General features: G+C 31.4%; 2 protein-coding genes and 1 long non-coding RNA gene across 3 annotated transcripts in view; all 3 read left to right on the top strand.

The window, feature by feature from the left end:
• Positions 1-12,572, top strand: part of LOC132741020 (anosmin-1-like) — a 43,815-nt gene extending 31,243 nt beyond the window's left edge. Inside the window, exons 7-11 of the mRNA XM_060729098.1 lie at positions 4,691-4,818; positions 5,960-6,037; positions 6,317-6,373; positions 7,154-7,247; positions 12,401-12,572. Coding sequence (XP_060585081.1) covers positions 4,691-4,818; positions 5,960-6,037; positions 6,317-6,373; positions 7,154-7,247; positions 12,401-12,540 — 497 coding nt within the window. The 3' untranslated portion in view covers positions 12,541-12,572. The remainder of the gene's footprint in view (positions 1-4,690; positions 4,819-5,959; positions 6,038-6,316; positions 6,374-7,153; positions 7,248-12,400) is intronic.
• On the top strand, positions 7,964-11,546 carry LOC132741021 (uncharacterized). Its single transcript, XR_009627232.1, has 3 exons — positions 7,964-9,825; positions 10,093-10,246; positions 11,173-11,546. It is a non-coding gene; the product is annotated as an uncharacterized LOC132741021 (long non-coding RNA).
• A 3,064-nt stretch (positions 12,573-15,636) lies between the features above and the next one.
• On the top strand, positions 15,637-23,194 carry LOC132741027 (anosmin-1-like). The gene is made up of 7 exons (XM_060729106.1): positions 15,637-15,652; positions 15,881-15,978; positions 16,981-17,155; positions 17,984-18,094; positions 18,833-18,939; positions 20,099-20,246; positions 21,318-23,194. The coding sequence occupies exons 1-7, from the start codon at positions 15,637-15,639 to the stop codon at positions 21,593-21,595; spliced, it is 933 nt and encodes a 310-aa protein (XP_060585089.1). The 3' UTR covers positions 21,596-23,194.
• Positions 23,195-26,269: the final 3,075 nt, after the last annotated feature.

The following is a 26,269-nucleotide window of genomic DNA, read 5'->3' as shown; positions in this document are numbered from 1 at the left end:
AAGTGTTCATTATCAAATTAAGGGATATGAACATCAAAATTGTAAGTTAATTTGCCAGCAGTATAAAGCCTGGTTAGAGTGCATGGACGTTAAGGCTCAGGCCTGGTTCTATACTGGTGGCAAAGGCTTACGGTTCAAGCATGGTAAAGCTTAAACAGTTTTTAATTTAACGCAGTGAACTCCAAATAAAATTCATGATTACAATCCATTTTCGTATGTTTATTCTATCAAAATAAATATAAGCATACTTCAAGTTTATTCATTGTTAACAAAGAAACCTTGAAATATCTCTTGGCGAAAAAAACGTTCCCGAATGTTTTATGAATTATCCAGTTTTATCAGGACGTCTAAAATCCATACCTGAGTTTTAAGCTTTAAATGCCAATTTATGAAGACAGATCTGTTCAAAACTTGAACTTATAACACGTTCATAAAAAAATGAATATGGTAACGTATTTTCCTCGATAGCAAGGAATACATTAATATGCAGCCCATGAAGCAAGCAATTCTGTCGAATACTTGAGATTCGAAATGGCGGTCCACTTAACGGACAAATAACGCTTTATAATGGCTGCTTATTCATTCAAATTAAAGAAATAAAAAAGTGAAGAAGAGATTTACCTCTGTCATATAAACTTTGCGATGATCAATCTTTTATTATGAGGTATGGCCTACGCTGAATACGTAAGTGCACGTACATCAAATGTTAGTTTTTTTGCTGGGTTTTGGCTTATCTCTTATATATTCATTTATATAATAGGGAGGGCTGGGTGTTCAACTCCCAAATTGACATGGGTCTTTGTCTAAATCTAAGCATCATTTTGGGGGGTTTCAGCTCATCTTATATATTCAATTATATGATAGAGAACGATGTGTGTTCAACTCCCAAATTGACTTGCGTCTTTGTCCAAATCAGCATCACACTTTTGGTTGATTTTTCTTTTTGTACCACTCACGGGTACCATGATCCTAATTGTGACTTAGTAATTTTGGTTAACATTTTTTGTGCAATCACATTTTTTTCAAGGTTTAATAAAAGCAATTAAGGTATTTCTTGGACACTTACAAACTACTTGATTTCTATACAGAAGTACATACATCTGTTGTGAATTATTACAAAATTTAAGACCCCTTTTTCAATGAGCTGTTTTTATTCCACTATCAAGTATACATTAGCCTCACAGTGTTTGTCATGTGAGCCGCGCTATGACAAATCCAACATAATGGGTTTGCAACCAGCATGGATCCAGACCAGCCTGAGCATCCGCGCAGTCTGATCAGGATCCATGCTGTTCGCTATCAGTTTCTCTACTTGTTATAGAGTTGTAAGCCAACAGCCTGGATCCTGATCAGACTGCACAGATGCGCAGGCTTGTCTGGATCCATGCTGGTCACAAACCCATTATGTTGGTTTTGTCATGGCGCGGCTCATGTGTTTCTACTTTTAGGAGTTGAGGACCCTCCACTCAGAGGTCAAAAAGCCTAAAAACATAAAATTTGTACATAAATCAAGTGTAGCACTTAAAATGGAAAAATCTTAAACAGATAATAAAGAAATTAATATACTTTAATAATGAAATATTAAAGATCAATATTTAGTGCAATAATGTTAGCCCAATTTCGAGTGAAATATTGTTATAAAATTTTCTCTCTCGTAATTTATAATTTCTACTACTTCCATAATTCCACATAAAATATACACAAGAACTGTTCTTAATTTCATTTCACTGTTTATTTGTTTGAAAGTGTCCTAAATTTCTACTCTACAATTAATAATTAAAGTTACAGAGTTTTTCTTCCTCACACATGGTTGATAAGTCACTGAGAATTAACTCTCAAAAATCCCTATCCCGACTCTAGCTCTTACAATCTCACTCTTGCATTTTGAATCTTATTCTTCAACCTTCAATCTAGAATGCCCCTAGAAAATCTTGAACCGGTATTTATATGAAATACCTTGTCTCTCCATATTTGGAGGTTACCTTAGTGTTATAGTCTGATTTTATTGACCTGTCAATTATGAATACATTATAGCACTCATTTAAATATTCGACCCCACTTCGGTTGTGTCCGTTTATGTTACGAAAATTGATATGGAGTATATAAATAACGTTTAGAAAACTCCCACTAGCTTTAGAAAGGTTCTTGTCACATCCGCAATAGCGCAGTCGGTTAAGTGATTACCTAATGCATGAGAGGTCCGAGGTTCGATCCCTTCTTTCGACATTCTTTTTAGACTTATTCTTTCTTTGTTTTTAAGATTTTTAAAAAAGAAATGGTCAAGCGCCTGCAAAATTGTCTACACGGATATGAAACACCTAAGAAACACTGAATTGTCACATTTTGTGTTGTATTTTACGGTACTAAAATTACATTTATTGATTTTAATCCGAATGAATTTTCAGAATTAATTCTATTATAACAAACAGTTATAATATAACAATGTTATATACAAAAGTATAGTATTTACAAAAAAGTGCAAAACATATTAAAAACGGAACAACCATAACTTCAAAAATGTTGAAAATAGTTATGAATAAGAAAAAAACCTGGACATACTCTGATTCGATCTTACAATACGTTGGACATTCAGATAAAATATACCCGTAGTTTCACCCTATTGCGCTATAACGGTCAGTGTAACTTATTCATCGAAACTAGATAAGTTTAATCACATCTTACTGCGTACCTCTCACGGAATTTACCGAACATTTATCGAATATTAATATATGCTGTGCATTGACCGTATAATCAGTATGGAATTGACAGGTTAATAAAATCAAACAATAATTGACAAATTTAAGCCTTCTATATTTATGACGACAAGTGTTGATCAAGTAACTGTACCAGAAACAAACAGACTGATTCCTGGAATATTTATGATGGTAACCAATGATTGAGTTCCCTAAACACAACAATTGCAGGCCTCTTGTCCATAATTTATGCAGGTACCCGTTGACAGAGTTACCAAACTAAATCTCCCAGACTGATACACAGTCTTAGCCCCAACAGATTTATAGTAATAAATAATGACAACAAATGAGGTCTCAATTCTCATACAAACTCAATCATTAAATCAAACCTTAACCAGGTGCCTTGCTAAAACTACAACAATATGCTTTGCAATGCAGAAAAGATCAGCAATTTTTCATGTGTAAATACTTTTTTTTCACAATCTCCTCAGAGAGCAGAATATATACATGTATTTACTTTTTGCCAATTATTTTATGTGTGTAAGTTTTACACTGGTTTCTCTATTTTTCTGTTCAATTTTGTTTATCCTGACAAGACTTAATCAAAATTAGTCATTCATATGAAAATTGTCAATGAACTTAGCTAATATATATAGGCATGCAATTATCAAAATGTCAATAGGTGTGAACTACATTTGTATTTAACTATGATTAAGCTTTATTTATTAATTTACCAATAAAAAGATCTGGGTTAACTGCCAAATCATTCATATGCAGGGGAGGCAACTGTAGTGTGTACTGAATTAATTGAATAGGCATTCTAGATTTACCTCCCTTGAAGCAACAAAAAATTTTTGGTGTGATTTTTCCCTTTAGTCAGCTATACTAAATGTAGAAGGGTTTCATATATTTTGTAGCTGAAACTCGTCCTTGCTCCTATTTTTGTCATGTAGCGTATAATCTTTTATTGACTTACCTGGTATCTTTTACCATTTTATCACCGTAAAAAACCCAGTTTGACACTTATAATCCAGCTATAGTTTGATTGATGGAGAAAACATGCAGTTTCTAGGATTAATATTTCACTCAGGTATATAGTTTCACATGGAGCTGTAATATGCATTGTGTGTAATATACATATATAAGTAAAGCTGGAAAGTCACCATAATTCTGACCTTCGCAATGTCAGTGTGATTCGAAAATCAACAAACGAAAAAAAGCAAAAAAAGGCTCTATGTTAGTAATACCTGTCTGTCACAATAATAATTATGTAAACAATCAGCTGCGGGTAAGCCCAGTAGGTGCAATGGTTATGTAAACGAATCCTGAGATTTTGCAGTTTTAACATCTGGGCGCACCCTATAGACTGGGAAGTTTTAAGCTATGGGTGCGGCACACATATGACTATATTTCCTGTGACGATTTGAATGATAACAATAATTTATTAAACTTGTTTGTTTGCCACTGCTGTTATTAAGTATATTTTTATATGTGAGGTCTCAGTAACTTGCCAAAAAAATAAATAAATACAGGTGCGAAATCCGGAAGAAATATTATGTGTTATTGTACGACAATAATTTGGTTCCAAACTTTATTAACCCTAAGGTGTATACCAAGATTAGCTGGCACAGCAGTTCTGTGCTGAGTGTCTGATGATACTATTCTGTCCTATTCACTATTCAGTCAGTACAATCATGTTTTGAAAAAAATGATAAATATGGTTCTGTGTCCATATTGAAAGATGGAAAAATTAATGGACTTGTCCAAGATTCTTCAAATATAGCCATAACAAATCTTCAATTTAAGCTGAAATTTTTAAAATATGTACTGAGTGCATTATAAATAGGCTATCAATTCAGACTATGATTAGATGGTACAAATTTTGTATACCAGCTTTAATCTTGGTATGCACTGATTGCTCAGTAACAGAAAGCAGTGTATTAAGGTTAAACTATTGCAAATAGCCAGTTGTAACATATATTTTCCTATATTTATAGGTGTACAGCGTCCTATGCCACCACAAAACATCACAGAAGGCGTGACGACCTTGCGTAAAGGTCATGTAGATCTTACAATACACTGGGAGCCGCCCAAATACACGGACATTCCTGTCTGGAAATACATGGTATATTTATGACATTATTGTGCCCAATTAACCAAAATTTGATACTGGTAGATAATCAGTAACCTCAACCAGTTTGGTGTTGGAGTGTTATACTTCTCCATTTTCCTTTTATTTTAATTAAAAATAGTACACATTACTATGGTGCCCATATCATAATAGGAACAACCAATCAGCCTATGAACATGAAAGGCTAATACTCGAGGTAGGGATACAGACAAAAGCCCCCCCCCGTCTAAAAATGACAAAGTGGACAAAAGCCCCCCCATGAAATTTCCAGATAGGACAAAAGCCCCCCCATAAAAAAGTAAAGGTAGGACAAAAGCCCCCCCCACCCCATGGTCCATCAAATTTACATATAGTGTAAATGTATAAATATCTGCCTTTTTTCAATTAATTTGGTTATTTTGTTATATTTATCTAATTAGCAAATAGAAAACATATATTTGTATGTGTATGTTTTTTTCAATAAATATGTATGGACATCACAGTCATGTAGGTGACATAGTGCTAAGGATATTAATTTGATCCCTTTACAAAAGTGATAAAACATCACTACTCTTCTGACGCTTGTTGTGTATATGAAAAACTATGAAATCAGTATCGCATGCATGCATTATTTCATCTGTTATCATACTTTGTTATCACTTCAATATATACATTATAAATAAACATTAAAACAAATTGTTTTCATTTTTATTAATTCATTTACACTACATGTAAATTTGATGGACCATGGGGGGGCTTTTGTCCTACCTTTACTTTTTTAAGGGGGGCTTTTGTCCTATGTGTAAATTTCATGGGGGGGCTTTTGTCCACCTTGTCATTTTTAGATGGGGGGGCTTTGTCCGGGGGGGGCTTTTGTCCTACACTCCTCGAGGTACATTCATTGCTTTCCAACAGAAAACTACAATTTTTAGATTGTCAAAGAGAATGGTAGCCAGGCAGATGGATTGTGCATAAATATATACTGATACACTTAAGTCTAGCTTTCCCTTATTGTAAAATATGTAAGGATCCAGGTTTCACAGAATGATCAAGTACTTTTGCACGTATTTCCAGTATTTTATAATTTGATATATATTTTATCAGAATTTATATTTCCTGTTATTGTTTATTTTACTGTCAATTGTTTTGTTTTTAGATCATTTGGGTAAAGAAATTGTCTAAAATATATCCGACGTTACAAAGAATTCCATTATTTGAGAAAACTGTCTCTGGGGTAAGTATTGTTTTATGTTTCTTCATTTTGTTCAGCCAGAAAGTTTTTTGATGATCATTAATTTCATATTTGTAAAAATTACCTGCATAATTTTTATAGTACGACAAATTGCTCTCAGTATTCAATATTTTTTTATTCAATGATATACAGAGATAAATTCAATACATGGGGTGATAATATTGTCTCTTAATAGTTAATATTAAGGATTTTGCTTTATTACTTTTCAAATATTTCTAGATTTTTTAAATTAAATGTATTAATTTTTGTTCTATATTTCAGCATGTCCATGAGTTCAAACTTAAAAAGTTAGAGCCAGGGGAAACATATAATATAAAGGTAACTTTTTGTTTAATTTCAGAAATATCATCATCAAAAGTGTATGATAATCATTCTAACACGACCCGCATTTTTCACTTCTAGAAGAACCGAAAGTGTGTGTTATTATGCAATGAAATCACTGTTGATATTCTATATTTAGATATGTGATGTAATCATTATGCATGTGATGTAACCACATAAAATACGACCCCCTGAAAATAAGTACGGAAACAAATCGGGCGCAATTTTGTTTAATATCAGGTACGGCAGCATTTATTTGTTGTTGTCATGTTAGAATTGAAATAATATATCCAAATCAGTGATTTTATCGCTTGATAACATCACTGTTTGTCGTTCGAATGTGCATCATTATATAATATAATTCCTCGCATCCGAACTACAAACAGTGATGTTATTGAGCGATAAAATCACTGTTTGGGATATATTATTTCTTAAATAAGAAACATGAAATTGAAAATCTATCAAATTTATCTACATATGTTTATGGTTGAATTGTTTCTTTTACCATGGAGCTATAAAAAAAAATCTTTTTACATATTAATTGTTACAGTTGACTTAGAAATTTCTGCTTCTACAAATGAGAAATGCCCATGCAACAAGTGCTTAGAAGTGGTATGAAATTGTAATAAAATTCGCTTGCAACCTTCAGAACATTAAATTACAGAATTTACAATGTAGAAAGAAAACAACATTTGGTCAGCTCTATCCAGTTCTCAAATTTAAGATATAAAACAAGGTTTGGTATTTGGTCATATAAAATAACTTGCGTATTTACAGATTGAAGCTATTGTACGACATGGTAACCGAGAGTTACGAAGCAGTAGGGCATCTAAAAATATAACAACATACGCGCCACCAAACAGCAAGCCAGGTATGTAGTTAAATTTGACTTAATTTTGAGATATAGTTAAGATTTGTTAATGGTGGTGGTATATTTTAATGCTTCTTTAAAGGGAGAGAATTGTATACATGTATTTGAATGCTTCCTAAAGGAAGTGCATAGTACTATTTCCATGCCCCCTACAGGGAGAGCATAGTATATTTGTAGGCTTTTTAAAGGGAGAACATTGTATTTTATGTATGCTCCCTATTTTAATGCCACATGGAGGGAGAGCATTGTACTATTGTTATGCTCCCTAAAGGGAGAGCATTGTCTATTTTTATGCTCACAAAAGAGAGAGCATATAGTTGCTTCTTTTTTAACCAGGTTTTAATAGAAATCTGAATTTGATTGTTGAATGTCTGCTAGGTGTAAACAATTACTCTAATGGCTACCGCAACTCCTCCTACTTTTTTTTTTAAAGATCTTGAACCAAACTGCACTGAATGATAATCATCAAGTGTCCTTCGTGCATATTTTGTGATTTGATCATTTTTGGATAGTTATCGATGACCCTTTCGTTTTGTGTCATATTTATATTAGATATTGGTGGAAAACTTGATTTTATTACCAGAAGTACATAAGCATTGACCTCACTCTTTTGTTAAGTTTTTGTATGAGTTGAATGTGGTTGAAACTTTACAAACTTATGTGAGAGCTTGATAGGTCACTATCAAAGGCCCATAACTTTGACATGGATTTTGACTGAATTCCCGGGTGTAGATTTTCCGAGGTTTATGAAAAAAACCATGGAAACTGCTTCAAAAACCTTGGAAATAAACCAGTTTTACAAGGTTTTTTCTTAATTCCGAGGTTTTTTTTAAAACCTTGGAAAATTTATCCAAGGTTTTTGTATAAAAATCCTTGGAAATAAAGAAAACCTTGGAAACTATCTCGGAATTAAACACTCTGCCAAAAATCAGCTCGGAAAAAGCTTGGAAATAAGAACTTTGTCATTTTTTTGCTCGGAAAAGAACTTAGAAAATTTACGTAAAATTTGTTGGAAACACTTTGCCAATATTTAGCTTGGAAATGACCTCGGATAATTGAACTTAACTAAATTTCATCTCGGAAAATGTTAAGACATAATCATGATTTAACTTATAATGGGCATCAAAAGCAATAATCAACAGTTTAAGCAAACTAAGATAACAACCCAACTGTAGATTGCCGATGGATATTTCTTAATCCATGGTCAGAGCAAACAATTGTCCAACAGCATGGAAAGGAGAGATTTGGTCCAGGGAATCAATTTTTAGTATGGACATTGTCAATGGCCAACTTCCTTTTCAATAAATTTGTACTTTAATCTTCTGAAGCCATTTTTGTGGGAGGAATCAATTAAAAAAATTTAAGTGTGAAAACATGGAAAAGTTAAATACAATGTAAATTCCTTGTTGCCATAAAATACCTTTTATTAATGGCTATAAAGGTATTGTAACTAATCATAATAAGATAAAGATTATTCAAATAACTGATGATCAGAAAGACTTGAAAATTTTATTTTTTATTTTCATATTTTTTTTTTTATTATTTATAAATATTGTTACTAGATATCTTCTCCATTTTTAAGAATAGATAAAAGAGCAAAACTTATAATTATACAAAAAGAAACAATCAGTGTTTATGTCTATTAGTTTCTAAATGCATCAGTATTTTTCCTGCAGTTTCTTTCTATATATAGACTTAACTTAGGGTTTCTTGACAGCCTGTAAGCAACACTGAAATAAGAATGCTATTAATCTTTAATATATGTTTTTATGCCAAATAGTATATATATAGTATATTCTACTAAGCAAGTCTGTGACATACATTCAGATTACAATTTACTCTGCCATTAATTATGTGTACAATAAACATAAATAGTTATTAATTGTCCTTTTAATATATAATAATGTACAATTAATGTGTAAAATATGTATGCTTGATACTTTCTTATAATTAAGATAAATAAATACTGCATCCACTAAGTTTTCACACACAGAATATAACACACTGATCAGATAAAACTAATGGCACCCCAGGTGGTTCCCTCTTATAATCTATGCATGATCAATCTTCTCATTGAGCATTCTGGGATAGACCAGATTGTTCCATGTGATTATTCAGGGGGAGTCTGGGTTTTTATACAATCCAAAACAGTCTAAAATGACACTGCAACTGTGATTCTCTTATAATTTTCAAGTTTTACTTTTATTTATCATTTGATATATTTGTACCTTCAATAAAATTAATGTAAAAATAAAATGATGATGGCATTGATATTTTGGGATCACCCCTGTTTCACATTATGATTGCCCCTTCAGTTATACTGTTGAAAAATTTGAATCTCAGACATTAATGGATCAAGTGGTTATAGTTGGAAATAGTGCAAACCTGGATTTATTTTAAGCAATTTTGGACATATCTTGTTTTAAATGTTAGGGAGCATATTTTGGAATTTTCAAAGAAAACATTTATCTAAGTGTGACAAGATTCAGGAAATGTTTGGTTGTTGTAATTGAACCTAAAGATCAATGACCTGGGACAGGAAGATAAACAAAAGAAACATGATAGTAAAAAGGTTCAGGTAAATAATTTTAGATACATTTTATGCATAAAATCTGTTGTTGTTTTTTTTTCAAATAAGTATTAAATACAAACTATTTTAGATCTATATTTTTAGCCTAAATGTAAGCTAGTTTAAATACAATTGTTTAGAGGATATTTTATGAGTATTAATGTTATTTTTGTCTATGATTGTATTGAACAAGATGAGTGCATGAAACTATGATGACATTATTTATAAACTTTCATCTTTCATTTATTATTTGAATCTACAAATTTTTAATTACAGAGACAGCTTGTAAGCAAGTTTGCAAGACTGTTCCAAACTACAAGAAGATGGCAATCCAGCTTTGCTGTGTTTTATCATAGTATATCATTGGCATCCAGGCATTGATTAAGGAAGCCAACTGTAGACCAGGAAAGGCTTCAAGGAATATACTACAGTATGTTTTTGTTTTAAAACTAGGTTTTGAAAGTTTCAATTTGAAATTTGAATGAATGAAGGTTTCTGGAACTGATTTTTTTATTGATACTTTGTTGGAAATGCTGTTAATATTACATGATGACTCTCCAGCTTTATTGATACAGATGTCACTTTGAGCAGACAGATACAATTAGTGTAGGCAATCAGAATCACCTTATGAAAAGCGTTATTTTTTGCAATATTTTTAGAGTGCTTTAGGTTGTAACATCAAGTATGACATTATCTAAAATAATAGTAACAGACATCGTTTCTTTCTTAACATAGCAGAATTGTCACACTGCTTACCAAAGTTTTCTTGAAATCCTGACACTAAGTACTGATAAAGAAAAAATAGAAATCAACATGAAAAAAATTAAATTCACTATTTCAAAACAGTAGACAAACATTTAAAAGTAACTACAGAAAAGGTCATTTGAAAATATTAAAGCCTTCATTTTAATCAATGGTCTTGAACAACTTGTAATTCAAGTAGTTTTGGATTTCACAAAAGTGCTGATTTTTTAAAATAATATATATCAACAGTGAACTGATATCTTTGTCTATGGAAACGTTTAAGGAATGTATCATTTTTTTTATTGATTAATAAAAAAGAAATTAAATGATGTAATTCTGATTGCCTACACATACTGAACTGTCCTGAGTATAACCACAGGTGTTCCTTAATCCTGGGCTGGATAGCTCCCTCAGAGGGAAGAAGCCCATCCTGGCTTCAGGAGTCAAAAATACAATGTTGTAAGGCAAGTAGTTTGAAGTCTTTGATCCTGACCACATGGAGAGGGAAGCGCCCAATGGAGAGGGAAGCGCCCAGTGGTGATTTTATATAATTGTTTTTCTAACTTCTTTCAATGGCTGTACTTTATTAAATATTTACTTTATTTATTTCAGGAATTGTATCCTGGAGCATTTTCCACATGTGACCCCTGTGATGGTGAGGGAAAAACTAAGGGACATTTAAAAATCATGAAGAGTGAACAGGAATTCAAAAGATAGATATTTGAATACATTAAAATTTAACCGGATACCAAAAAATTATAACTGAACATTGAGTGTAATATTTACCATTAAAGACTTCTAACTTAACTTTTCATTTGTAGTGCATTACTATTTACTTCACACTGACATTAAATGTTTAAGTGAGTCATGTGATCATTTTTTGCTCTGTATTATTACAAAGAAGTTTCTTAATTCCTTAAAAGGACAATATAATTGCTCTTTTCAGAATATTTCATTGGATGTTATATTTTCTGATTTTCCATGGATATTCTTGAAATTTCCAAGGTTTTTGCTCAAATAAACCTTGGAAAATTCTCTGATGCCCTTAAGTAAGAATCCTCGAAAATATAACAGTATTCCCAGTTGTGAGAAACTTTCCGAGGTTTTCATTTAAAAACCTTGGAAAACAAACCACGGAAACACTTTAAAAATCCTTGGAAATCGTTCCAATACTCCGAGGTCACTCATTTTCCAAGGTTTTCTAAACAAAATCCTCGGAAATTATTTTACGAGGTTTTTATTCTGAAATCCTTGGAAATCGTTCCAATACTCCGAGGTCACTCATTTTACAAGGTTTTCTAAAAAAATCCTCGGAAATTATTTTACGAGGTTTTTATTCTGAAATCCTTGGAAATCGTTCCAATACTCCGAGGTCTTACTTTTTACGAGGTTTTTTTTTAAAAAAACTCGGAAATTTTTTTACAAGGTTTTTCACTCTCTCCCTATTTTTCCAAGGTTTTTTTAATAGCAAAGTTTTGCATTTTCTTGTTCCAATACTCCGAGGTTTTTTTCCAAGGATTTTGAGCCAAAAACCTTGGAAAATCTACACCCGGGTAATAGACCCTTTTTGAACTTAGATAATTCTTCATTTATAATCCAGGGTTTTGTTTTACTATCAAGCACTTGTTTTACTATCAAAAGTCTAGCATTAAATATGAAGCTCTCATTATGTTTAAGTGTAATATTGTCTCATAAGATTCCCATTGTGACATCATTGTTTAAGGAAATATCAATATGGAAACTTGTATATAATTACACCCACTTAGTTCTATAAGTGTTAAAATATAAATATAGATAATTATAGTATGTTATACTTATATAGTTAACAATGGTTTTGTAGATTTAACCAACTTAGAGGGCTCTTTTGCTACTTTAGTTGATGAGAATAGACACTCAGGTAATATAGGAGATTATGTTGTATTGTTGTTTTACATACTTATTTTATGTGCTTCTTCAAGATTTCTTCACAGTCACCTGTAAAAAATGCATGATTGAAATGTAATGTTTTGTCCAGCAAAGTGTTTTTATGCCCCATGATTTATAGATTTGGAGGGCATATTTTTTTTATCTGCTTGTATCCAATGGTAAAGTTTTTAGACTGGGGTGTGGAGGGGGGGGGGAGTTTTCTAATGGGGGCAAATGTCCCAGATTCTTGGCAGAGTTTTAGCCCATTCAAAAAGCTAATTCCTTAGCAAGATATTAGCTTTTTGTGCAATCATTAGTGTATGGAAAAATTAAGGAAACAGTTCTAATAATACTCCTGTTTAATAGAAAAGAATCATGCATTTTTATTGTGAACATGATAATTTGTGTGTGAACATTTTATATTTGTTTTTGATTTTTATTTCACTAAAACAGGGAGATTTCTTGAGAATTTCATTTGAATTATTTGTGTTACAGGGTTAGAGCATGCATTCACATTGTGTCTTGTGTAGACTAGACTAGAATGAGTATGGGTCATGTGTTTGGTACATCTAGTTTCTGTAACAGTTGTTTCCCTTTAAATTACAGATTTGCTGTGCTGTTTGATTGTCTCCCTTGTATTTTTTTTGCAATCCCTTCAGTTTAATGATAACATTTGAAATGTTCACTGTTTACTATGTTTTAAGGCACATTAATTCAATATATTAAAAGTTTAAATTTATAAATTTACCTGTAAAAACATTTAATGCAAGATAACTTAAATTACAAATCTAAAAAAAAGGGGCCCCTTTTAGCAAAAATTCAAAAAAGGCCCCTGGATTAAAATTAATGTTTTTTAATGGTCCCCTAAATTAAAGATTTTTAAAAACCCCTATAGTACCAATAAATTAAAGTTGGGCCTGCATTACAAAAAAATCGCTAGGTTCCCTTGATTAAAAGATTTATTCGGGTTTATTTTCTATTAAAAAAAAATGGCCGCCCCCATGACCCCCAAACATAACGCTTGAACCAGCAGGATCCACCAGCCGCAATCCCGAGTCGTGGGACCCGCTTTTTGTTAAAAAACCCTATTAAATAGCAAACTGATAGTAAAACAGCAGGACCCTGATAACTCGGGATGCGCAGGGGGTCTGGACCATGCTGGTAAAATGCACTTAATGTTGGTTTTGTCATGGCGGGGGCTCATATGATAAAGCACAACCATGGACTCGGAAATAATATAAAAGTTGCCCAGAATTATAAGATTTATTACAGTGTGTTCCTAAATTACAAGATTAATAACAGGGCAGACTTTTATTTCAAGATTTATGATAAGGTTGCCCTGAATTATAAGATAAATTACAAGCTAGCACTTCATTAAGGATATGTGGTCAATATTGTAGATTTCAATTGTTTTGACCCTTCGTCTCTGCAATAAATTCAATTCATCAAAGGACTTGGGTTTGGAAGTAGAATCTTTCTACATCTTGAAATAATTCCCTTAAATTTACACTAATTAACTAATAATACTGACTTTAAGAAATTGTTTTAGATCTATTTTCCAGAAAATATAATTTTTATATAGAGGATTTAACAAAACTTTGGTGTAATTCAGCGGCTTTTAAAAGACTAGATCGTAGTGTTCAGAAATTTAATTCTCAACTTGTTTTAAGTATAGAAACATTTTACATTAATTTGCTAGAATAGATTTAAACATGCACAATTAATATTAACTTTATTTAACCAGATATCAAAGGTACTAATACATAATAAAGAAAAAATAATAAAATAAGTAATTTTTTCCAGTCTGAAATTTTGTATTTTGATTGAATGATTTTATTGTTTTATAACTTTTAAATGGACCAATGGTAGAGAATTATATTGACAGACTGGTTTTAAATTACTATCTCAATTTTGATACTTTGTTGCTGGTTTAAACACAATATATGGATAAATTTTGACATTTTTATTTAAATTTAAGAGAAAGGAAATTCATTTTAGCAAATATTTTCTCTTTTTTTTCCTGCAAATTTTAATATTTTTTACCTGTTACAATTAAGACTGAGACTTCTTTATAGTTTTAATGATCAGTACAAATAGGTCATAAAAAGTAATTATAAGGTAAATGTAATCACCATTTTCAGAGTTTATGAGCTTAGCATTTAATAGACTTAATTACTCTTGAAATTTGAAATTTTTTTTGTTTTTTCCCGGCTACGGGGGAGGGGGGGCGGGGTAAAAAAAATACTTTTTTTAAAACAACTACTCTTTTTAAAAAGGGAAAAGGGTTGAATTGTTTCTTTTATAGGTAGTACACTGTACAGCTAAATGGAGAAAAAATTTTTTTACTGGGGGATTAGCTTGGGAAAAACATCAATTTGCGAGAGGTTTCAACTATTGAACGTTCTCAGGGGGGGCAAAATTTTTTGCTGTTTTTGGGTGCCTTTTTAAAGTAATTCATTTTTTTGTTTTTTTTTTCAACAATCATATAAACAATTTCCCTGTTGAGGGGATTATTTAAAAAGAAAAAAAAACAGATACAAAATGATAGACCCTTTTTTCGACAAAGGTCATTAAAAAACTCAACTCATTGGGAAAGTTGGGGGAGGTAAAAAATTTTCGTAATTTTATTTCAATTACTCGAAGTCAAAATTTTGTTTAGTTTGGTCAGTTTGTTTGTTTAGCCTGTTGATTGTGAATTAAGTTAGTGCAACTTATATTTATCATATTTAAATCTGCTCACATAGAACTTACAAGTAACTACTAGTACTCATCATTTGATAAAAAAATGATCGAGATGTTCCGCCATGCAACTTTCAAAATTAATTTTAGTCTTATTGTCATGACCACCTTGTTTAAGTGTCTGCATTGGTTAACCTTTTTTTTTTAAGGTCCATTTTCTCAGAAACTATTAAAGATATTCGTTTCAAACTTATGTTGCACTTATTCATTATCCCTCATGTACATACTCAATCAAACTGAGTCTGCAATTCTTATGTAATTTTGTTGTGATTAATGCTTCCGAGGGATCACTTTGTTTCCAGAATTTTGTATACATGCTTATTGTTATAAAAGGATGCCATTTAAAAAGGGCAGATAATCCTAAAAATAATTTTTTGCAAAGTAATGCTCCTTTTTCATCATGTTTCTTTTATTTAACTAGCACTGAGAAAAATGGAGCGTGCTGTTAGTGGGCAGGCCTTGTTTTTTATTTGGTGTTATTAATACATGTGAATGATTGATTGATAGTAATGTTTTGTTTTATGTACATAATAATTGTAAAATTAATGTCTAAATGATTATTAAAAATTATGTTTAGGAAAAGAATACTATTTTTAGGATTTTTGATAAATTATTTAATGACTCTTTAAATCATAAAGGTAACAATTCATACAATATTGAAATAACTTTTTTTCAGATTTTCAAAGTGTGGTTAAAAGTTTTATGATATTTTGGACTCCCTATTCCTGTGACCAGGACTTTGCTGTTTTAGAGCCGTATCAGGCAACTTCAGATGTGAGTTTTTATTTGAGCCACGTCACGACAAAACCAGCATAATGGGTTTGCGACCAGCATGGATCCAGACCAGCCTGCGCATCCCCGCAGTCTGATCAGGATCCATGCTGTTCGCTATCAGTTTTTTTTACTTGTTATAGGGTCTGTAAGCGAACAGCATAGATCCTGATCAGACTGCGCGGATGCGCAGGCTGGTCTTGATCCATGCTGGTCGCAAACCCATTATGTTGGTTTTGTTGTGACATGGCTCATTTGTTTTTACTGATTGTACTAAGGCAAATATAGTTAGTCTGGCCTAGTCAGTCCCAATTAAGGTTTAAGCCAAAATCATCTTTACTGTTTTGTTGCCATTATGACCTAGAATATGTTGTTGCATCATAAAACAATACTTAACTTAACCTACCCGCAGAAGATTGTTAGAAATTTCAAAGTCTGCAATCATAATATTCAGCTATAGATGTTCCCTTTCTGATTGTTTAAAGAATGCAGATGTCTATTAAAGTTCAAAGTTGCAAATAATTACATTAAAAGAAAATGTTGGAATGAATTAATTTTGTAAGAGATGGAAGCTGAAAGAAAAACTGAAAACCTATCAATGCTCCATATAGTTGCTTTTCACATAGCAGGAATTTTGTAACCACCCCTTAACACCATTTTGGGGGTCATTCCCAATATATTATCTTCTTAAGAGAAGATAAAAAATTCTCATAATATTAATCATCTTCATGAAAAACTACTAAAAATCTTTCACATTTTGGTGCTATAATAATAACATTGTTCTGCATATGTATTAAAGAATTTGACTATTCATGTTAATCGGCTCTGAGTTTAAATTGATTTTTTTATATTTTGTCAATTATATAATTTAATCTTAGAATATTGATCCCCAAAATGGCTGCCATATTTGGCAAGGGAGGTAAATATTGTAAAAATCAAGAACTATCTATATTGTTTTTTCTGTCATATTACTAAAATGTATAATTGCCGGGGTTTTTTTTGCAGGTTGGAGTATTTGAGGTGTATGATCTGCAATTTGAATGCCAGTATAATATAAATGTTAGTGCCGTCACCAAGTCAGGTGTTCAGGGAAAGCCAACATCAATTAAACTAGTCACCCCGATATGTGAGAAAATCTATGTGAAAGGGAACAGTCTTCCACCTGAATGTCCTCAAAGAGGTAACAACTTTGTTTAATAAGTAATGCATTTTAACCTAGATCTTGTAAGATGGATTAAAGTATGGAGGTATAGTTTTGAATCATCACAAGAAATTAAGGTATTTATATTTTTCTTATTCAGCTGACTGGTTTATATTTCAATAAGTGAAATGGGAAAATTTCTGCTTAAATGCACATTATGCCTCAGAAATCAATTTTAATTCTTGAGTATAGAAATGTCAAGTATGTGTTTAAAAGTGTTTGAATAATGGATTTAGAGCATATAAGATATTTAACAACTTGAAAAAATAGCGCCGAATGTGCAATAGTGTCAATAAGGGAGCGAAATGTAAACAAACTAGTATTTTGACTTCCATACAAAATACTTACTCACTTTAATTATACCTATTGTAACTAGCGCTATAAGTGCAACAGATAGTCCATGTTTATGGCAAATGAAAACTAGTTCTGTAACAAGATACCAGATCTTAGAAAAGAAAATTAAGAAATAATATTGCTACATAATATTAATGTAGATATTAATATTTTGTAATTGAAAAGTAAACATGCCTCTTTTCTTTCTTCATACAGCTGTTGATTATAAGCAAGAAATGTAAATACTGTATCATCATAAAGTGGATATTTCCGCATGTCCAAAAGTTAACGAATTTAAAATTCCAGACATTTGGCATGAGGAAATTTAAGTGAATCTTGCAAGGGTAGAATTTAATGATAGATTGGTTGATATTTATGCTAGAGGAATTTTAGTGATTTTCGTCAATTCCCAAAATTCCCCATTATTTCTGCATTGCTTACTTTAAACCACACATACTATGTTTTGTATTTTAGTTCCAAAAGTCCCTAGAAGTCCAAGGAGAATCCACGCTATCACAATCAAGAACAACTGCAGTATTGATATCAATATATCCTGGAAACATCCTAAATCAGATCTTCCCATAGGTTTGTAAACATACACGTCTATTGTGAACACTTACACTATGGGGGTTTCATTATTACACAGCGAAATTATTGCTGGTTAGTTATCCAGGAAAGCTGCTTAGGTGGATTAAGGGGGGAGATAATGACCAAAAATATTATGTTTCCTGTTAAAGGTACATTATGCCCGAGAATTCCATATTTTTTTTATTCCCTGTGTTTAATAATGTTTAAATAATAGAATAATGGATCAAGAGCATGTTAGATGATTTAAAACTGAAAAAGCAGCACTGAACTTGCAGTTATGTATTGTAAAGGTAGCAAAATGTAAACAAAGTAGTTTTTTGACTTCCATACAAAATACTAATTTACTTTAGTTATACCAGTTGCTAACAGAACTGAAGATCCACAAAAAAGTTCATGTTCATAGCAAATCTTGCCAAATGATTATGTTTCTAGAAACTGTTACAAGATACCAAAAATAAACAGTTTCTGAGAAATAAGAATGATAACATTTTTTGGGCTTTATTGGCATATTGGGTCCTTAATCATCTTGTATTTGGACCTCTGTCTGTCTGTCTGTTTGTTAAATTGTGAATTAATGAACAACTTCAACCATTGTCATAAACATCTTCATACTTGGCACAATTGAGATACCATTGGACCAGCAACTGTTTTTGGCATATTACCTTGATACCTATACCTATAATAATACATGTATAACCTTGACTTTTATGGTTATATTTTTTGTATATTTTTCAGAATCTTACCTGGTGACATACAAGCAGACAAATGATTTCAGAGAGGAGAAGGTGAACACAGATGGGACTGTGTATAAACAAAAACCATTTGAGATTAGATTAGGAATGGTAAACACAATCTTGTTTATAAAATGAGCCATGCCATGACAAAACCAACATAATGGGTTTGCAACCAGCATGGATCCAGACCAGCCTGCGCATCCGCGCAGTCTGATCAGGATCCATGCTGTTCGCTTACCAACTCTATTACAAGTAGAGAAACTAAATTAAGATAGCAAAGGCTGGTCTGGATCCATGCTGGTGGCAAACCCATTATGTTGGTTTTGTCATGACCTGGCTAAAATAAGTTTTTCTGCTGAATTTGTATAATGGAATTGCCTATAGTTATGAATTTGGGCCTGTCCATTTAATTTTTAACATATTTCAATTTCAAAATACAAATATTGAGCCACCAGTGGTGTTTGTTTGTGTTGTTTGGTTTTATGGCATACCAACACAATTAAGGTCATATGGCACCGAAATAGGTATGATGATTTTTGGCTTACCTGGGTTGTTCATAAACTTAAAGCAACACCAGGGGTCAAAAGCACTTCATCTGCTGGAAGTTAGGGATGCATAGACTCTAGTAATTTGAAACCATTTAGTCGCCTCTTACGATCATACAGTCTATTAACAGTGGCTGTGATTCTGATGCCTCAACCCTTAAATGCAGCCTCTCAGCCACAAGGGGATACAAGTACTTTTAAGCTTAGTTAGACTGCACATGAGTGTGCGCTGAGACTCTATACTTGTGGCAAAGGCTTGTGACTTTTGGTTCCAGCAGGTTATGGGTTAAAAATATCAAAAAAATATTTTAGCGGGTTAATTATTATCAACATATTTCTTTATTGAGAGCCTGAATAAAGTTTCAAAGTCACCAAATGACCTGGACTGAGTTTGTAAAAATGTAAATCCAAGATAAATACCTACTATGATTTAAGATATTATTATCACAAAGTCATGATATCATTTATCATGTAACATAAATGTATTTTTGCTTGAAAAAAATTGTGTATATCGGAACATTTGCACTATAATATTGCCTGTTTTAGTTTGAGCTATTCACAAAGATTATGGGGGAAAACAGTTCCTCATTTTGAAGATTGACAAAGAACTTAATGGTAGTACATGAATTTGAATTTTTAGAATTTTCACTTTTATCTCGCATATTTCACATGCTAGTAATTGGTCTATATTTTTCCAGTGAAGTATTTTACATTCATTTTAGGTAACAAGTGTTCTGGTACCTGGCTTGAAGCCAGCAGAAGTATATTACATACAAGTACATGCAGTTTCAAGTGCTGGACTTGGGGAACCAGCAATAATAGAAATTTTAACTCCTCTAATTCTACCATGTGGATCAGATAAAGATCCAGGTAAGTCTTGGGTGGTAAATCATAATATATTGTGGTAAATCATAATGTATTGTGGTAAATTATGGATGATTGTGGTAAATAATGGTCTCTGGTGGTCAGTCATGATTTGTTGTGGTAAATTATGGTTTGTGGTGGAACATAATGATCTGTTGGGGAAAATGAAGATATATTGTGGTAAATAATGGTCTGTCTTGATTATTATGGTTTGTCAGTAATCATCAGGTCTGTGGTGTAAATCATGTTCTGTAGAAGTTATATTCTATTGTGGAAAATCACGTCATCATGTCTGTGGTGAAAATCATGTTCTGTAGAAAGTTATATAATCTGTTGTGGAAAATCATGTCATGATCTGTGGAAGTAAATCATGGTCTGTGGTAGTAAATTGTGTTCTGTTGTGGTTGTGCAGTCATGATATGTAGTGGTAAATCATGGTCAATTGTAACTATTAAAGTGTGTGTGTGATGTGGTTGGAATTGGCCATATTTTAATTATCACTCTCTCCCCCAACTGTCAGGTCCGTGTTTTGATTTGTCTCCAAAATATCTGCAGATGTTTCAAATTTGCACCACAGTGGTATAAAAATGGCATAGAATACATAACTTCTATGGCACCCTAAAGGGTGGTTTACCTCAAGAATAAAAAATGAATTTCTATTAATTAATTTCATGCCGATTTTATTTTTAAGGCTTTAAAGGGCACTGAGGTTAATTGACGTGAAGGGACCGAAAATATTTTTTCAAGATCTTTGTATAACTAGATGTATGTCTAGACCAATAACTCATGTACAAAATTTGCTCACTCTGTTTCCCAGAAATAATCAATTTCATTGTGCAAATTGGTCCTACAAATGAAACTGTTTAAACGCTTTTCACTCAAATCGGCCAAAAATCGCATACATAATCAATTATCAATTTAATACCGTGTATATTTATATATCATCTACTGCTTGGTTTCAAATTTAAATGTACCACTTGATTTAAGAAAGAATTTCAAAATTAATTATTTTAGACTATTGGACGTCAGTGGGGTTCCTTTAATTATACATGTTGTTACTTTTTTTTCTCATTTTAGAACCACCAGACAAAAGTATTGAAAAAGTTAAGAAAACAACAAGTAGGCCATCCACAGTATTTATAGAAACCACAGGAAGTGACATCGTGCATACAGGAAGTGATGTCATACATAATAAATCAGAGGCTGTCACCAAAGAAACAACTACCAAAAATAGAACTTCTATTAATAGCATTACCACGCAATATAATAGTACTAAAGATAGAGTAGATTTAGATATTTATAAAACTGTTTATTATTTATTGATATTTATATATAAATTAATATATAAGTCCTGACAGTGTACCTCTATTGTATGAATGGTAAAAATTGTATTATCTTAAAATTTATTGTTAATGAATGAATTTTATTCATGAGTGGTAATTTGCCAATTTAACAAATTAAATCAGATTTTCTTTTACATGCAATACAGTGTCTTTACAATTTTGTTTGTGAAAGTTCATAGACATCCAATGACCATCAGGCCAGACTTCAGTTTTATTAAATTTTATACCATTTATTTAAATTCTTGTATAATTGTTACATTATATGAGTATATTTTAAGACATATTAGGCCTAACACAAATTTTCAGTCAAAGAGTTCAGTCTATTTAAAAAAACATATGTTAAGTTTATTGAAAAAAAAATTGTACCATTTACAAAACTATCTATGTCCTTCTAAAATTATGGTCCTTTTATTGTAAACTCTTCTTCTCTTAGATTTGGATTTTTCTTGTAATTTATACATATCAGGGATATAAAGTCAAAGAGTAAAATTGTCCCAACACCTACTTATATTTTTGCAGGCCGAATGAGCACGGAAATTAGTTTGGCATTATACTTAATTACAAAAGTCTTACAAAGAGTATATTAAGGTGTGTCTCACAAATACAAAAAAATGTTGGTAAAAAATGTCTCAATAAAACTTTTTTGCAGAATTGTTAATGTACCTCTTTTTACTTTAAATAATGTCAGGAATATATTTTTGGTATTTTGGATTCTATTTTTGATGTCTAAGTTTGATGTATTGATTTTTATTTTCTGCAGCAGAGCTTTTGGAAATGATATTTGCAGAATTTTGCTTTGAATTGTTTTTGTATGCATTCATTATAATTAACTTGTAAACCAGTCTCAGTGTTTTTAGTAGGTAAACTTTGTAACCAGTCTTATAATTCTGTTCTCTCATTGGTTGATTTCTGGCTTTATTTTTGAATTAACCAATGAAAAAAATTTATTTTGTGACTGGTTCAAAGATTAAGTACCTATAATGTCTCGAAGAAGAACTTTTATATGTTTAAATTTACATACAACATTGATTGACTTACTGTTATAATGTTCTGTAAATGTGCGTGCTTAGTAAATTGTCCGTCCATATATAATGATGGGTTCACAATATTTTATACATTATATCATTTTTGTGCCAAATTACATATTTATTGTTACAAAATGTTCACTCAGAAACTACCACAAAACAGAGTTTTATCTGTTGTTGCATATATTCATACAAAAAATACTTTATTATTGTATGATACATGCAATTGAATATTATATTTCATAGGATATTTAATTGTTGGAGTTTTATTTTATTTTAGTTTTTTTAAAAATGAAAATAAATTATTTATCCTGAGGAACAAGTAATTAATTATGCATGTAGGAAAAATGTGTTTTCTAGAGTACATTCAAAATTTTATTTTTGAAGTTTTACAAAGAAAAAAATGAAAGTTGACTAAATTGTATTGGTTTACAGCAATACATGTACTTAAATTATCTTGTATTCAATTCTACATGTATTGTGGAAGTCTTTATTTAAGTTAAAGTTTATAAATGTCCCAAAGATTTTGGAATTATTTTAGATTTATCAATGAAAATTCATATTAACAGTAACAAGTATTTCTTTCCATGGCAAGTTTTAGATTTTTTTCTTACTTGTTTCAGTTTTTTGAATCTCATTTAATGATGTCATATTTGCTATGAGAAATATCTATTTTTGCTCGAAGTTGGAGGCCAACTTTGCTTTGAGGAAAATACATCATTTTCATGATGTTGTATGCTCTAAATATGTCATTCTTGCTTGTGGAAACATCTTTGCTATGCGGAATATATTGTAATTTTATGACATCATCTTTGCTATGAGGTGCTATTTTTCATCACATTCAACGTTTTGTAAACATTCAGTCATCAAATGGCATTATAAGGTCTGGTCGTGAAACTGTTTTATGTACAACATTGTTTTATAAACACATAGACCAGTTTTGCTTTCAGCCCTTAAGTTATACATGTATATGTATATAATTGTGATATTTGTTGCCTTAAAGTATATAATTATTATATATACTTTTGTATTGTTATTCAATATGTTATTTGCATAAACAATAAAAAATAAAGAAAACTTGTTTAAAACAAAATGTGTTTTGTTTATTTGAAGGTGTATAGTAAAAATATCAAGAAATCTTCAACTTACTTGAAATGGAAATTTAAAATAAAATACTAAAGAATGGTGGTATTTAATAGAGCTACCTTGCCCTAGCTTGCAGACAGTTGTTTGTAACCATATAAATCATGAAATAATGTTGCATCTGTGGGTATCTGTATATGTTTGCCTTGACCATTCAAACTTTAATGTAACCATATGAACATAAAGGTGTTAAATTAAGCACACACCATTCTAGATTTGACCTGGAGAAATGTGTTGAAATGGTAAATATTGCACTAAAGTCCCTATGTCGTTGAATAAACTATTCAGGTCTCCCTTTGTCGTCATTTGTTAAATTTATTTCCACCAACGTATAGTCTGATTTTATTGACCTGCCAATTATGAATACATTATAGCACTCATTTAAATAATCGATCCCACTTCGGTTTTGTCCGTTATATTACGAGAATTAATATGGAGTGTATAAATTACGTTTGGAAAACTCCCACTAGCTTAATGTAGGTTCTCGTAACATCCGCAATAGCACAGTCGGTTGAGTGATTAGGTCCGAGGTTCGATCCCTTCTTTTGACATTCTTTTGATACTTATTCTCTCTTTTTAAGTATATTTTAATGAAAATGGTCAAGCATTTGCAAAATTGTCTACACGGATATGAAACAACTAAGAAACACTGAATAGTCACATTTTGTATTGTATTTTACGGCTATGAAATTACATTTATTGATTTTAATCCGAACGAATTTTCAGTACATGTAATAATTCTTACACAATGTTATATACAAAAGTAAAGTGTTTACAAAAAGTGCAAAAAATATTAAAAAAAACTAAACAGAACAACCATAACTTATAAAAAAATATTGAAAAAACCTGGACATACTCTGTCTCGATCATACAACAAGTAAGACATTTAGCTGTTCTATACCCGTGGTTTACCCTATTGCGCTATAACGGTCAGTGTAACTAATTCATAGAAACTAGATGAATTTAATCACATCTTACTGGGTACCTCTCACGGAATTAACCGAACATTTATCGAATATTAATATATTCTGTGCATTGGCAGTATAATCAGTATGGAATTGACAGGTTAATAAAATCAAACAATAATAATAATACCGGACCTTTTTTGTAAACAAAAACTACATTCGGCAAATATTAGTAGAGATGGTTAAGAGACAATGCATACACCAGCTTAAGGTCTTCAGCATACTCGTTTTTTGTTTTTTTAAAATTCTGACGGGATGAAAGAAAAAAATATAAGAAGTCAGAACTACGTATGCATTTATCTTTCTATATTAGCCCTTAACCCGCTTAATTACTTAGATAAACTTGTCCATCTATCATCAAGATTAGTCGACTATTCCAAAAATAGGGAGAGCTAATTATAATGTTCTCATCCAGGCGTCGTCATTTGGTTAGATATTGCATGCAAGTTGGTGTCTCTAAAGCTACTGGAGGGAATGGATTGACATGTCATACACATATTTGAAAGCATAAAAAGGCGGCCACTTTCCAAGCCCCATAACTCTAACATGAATTGAGTATTGTTAACTAACAGAATTATGGCCTTTTTAGAACTTACAAAATTCTACATTTTGTCGACGTTAACTTTACATAATATAAGGTAACTACCTTAAATTGCTTTATTTTATTCTTACAGTGATTTAAAATATATATTAAATACAAACAGTTTTTTTCTAAGAAAAGTGAAACATGTTACAGAGAAACTGCACAGCAACAAACCCATTGCATTGACCGCCAAAATTCCCGCCAGTAACAGACATGTGCAGACGTTCATTTTTGTAGTAGCCTGTCAAATAAAAAGAACAACTGTCTTCCTTCTATAATATTAATCCTCATTTATATCTATGATTAATATGAAAATTTAATTAAAATTCTAATTAGCATTTTAATGGTACATTTTGCAAATTTAATGTCAATTTCTAGAATATTAGAAAATATGACTATAAGTAAGGCAAAGAAAACAAAAAGCAGTATATTAGCCCAATAAATCTCCTGGGCCTTGAAGTGATTAACCTTTGCGACTCGTATAGAGCCAGGAACAATCTGATTAAAGGAATTTCACTTAATCTAAAAAAGCATGAAAACATAAAATTTTGAATGTCTTATATAGATCAGCTTGGACACTTCAAGCAAAAAAATATGCAGAAGAAAATTAAGAAATTTACTCAAAAACATATTGGAAATTGTATTTTATGTGACATTGTTCGCTGGATTTGAATGAAAAGCGTTGTAAAGCCTTTCTATTTTGTGTCATTTTCATAATTAAAAAAAAATCTGGAAAAACGGAGGAATCAAAAGATCTGAAATTTTGCACACAAGTAATAATTATAAACCTACATCAAATGGAACATTTATCTCTGAAAATTAATTCCAGTCCCGTAATGCAGAAAAAAATATTATTTATAATTCGTATCTACCTTAACCCAAAATTGAGGCTTTAAACTATCATTTGTTATATCCGTGCAGATTGAACCGGCTCTGTACTTATGGCTGACTAACTTTTTAAGTTTATATC

Source organism: Ruditapes philippinarum, unplaced genomic scaffold (assembly GCF_026571515.1).
Source record: "Ruditapes philippinarum isolate M1 unplaced genomic scaffold, ASM2657151v2 ctg204_1_1_1_1, whole genome shotgun sequence".
In the NCBI taxonomy this organism is placed as follows: Eukaryota; Metazoa; Mollusca; class Bivalvia; order Venerida; family Veneridae; genus Ruditapes; species Ruditapes philippinarum.
The sequence above is the reverse complement of the archived record's forward strand: the minus strand, read 5'-3'. Positions and strand labels throughout refer to the sequence as shown.

Bases quoted from the DNA above. Each gene is read 5' to 3' on its own strand.
- LOC132741027 (XM_060729106.1), top strand. The intron at 17,156-17,983 runs GTAACAACTTTG...TTTGTATTTTAG, and splicing joins ACCTGAATGTCCTCAAAGAG to TTCCAAAAGTCCCTAGAAGT. The intron at 18,095-18,832 runs GTTTGTAAACAT...TATATTTTTCAG, and splicing joins TAAATCAGATCTTCCCATAG to AATCTTACCTGGTGACATAC.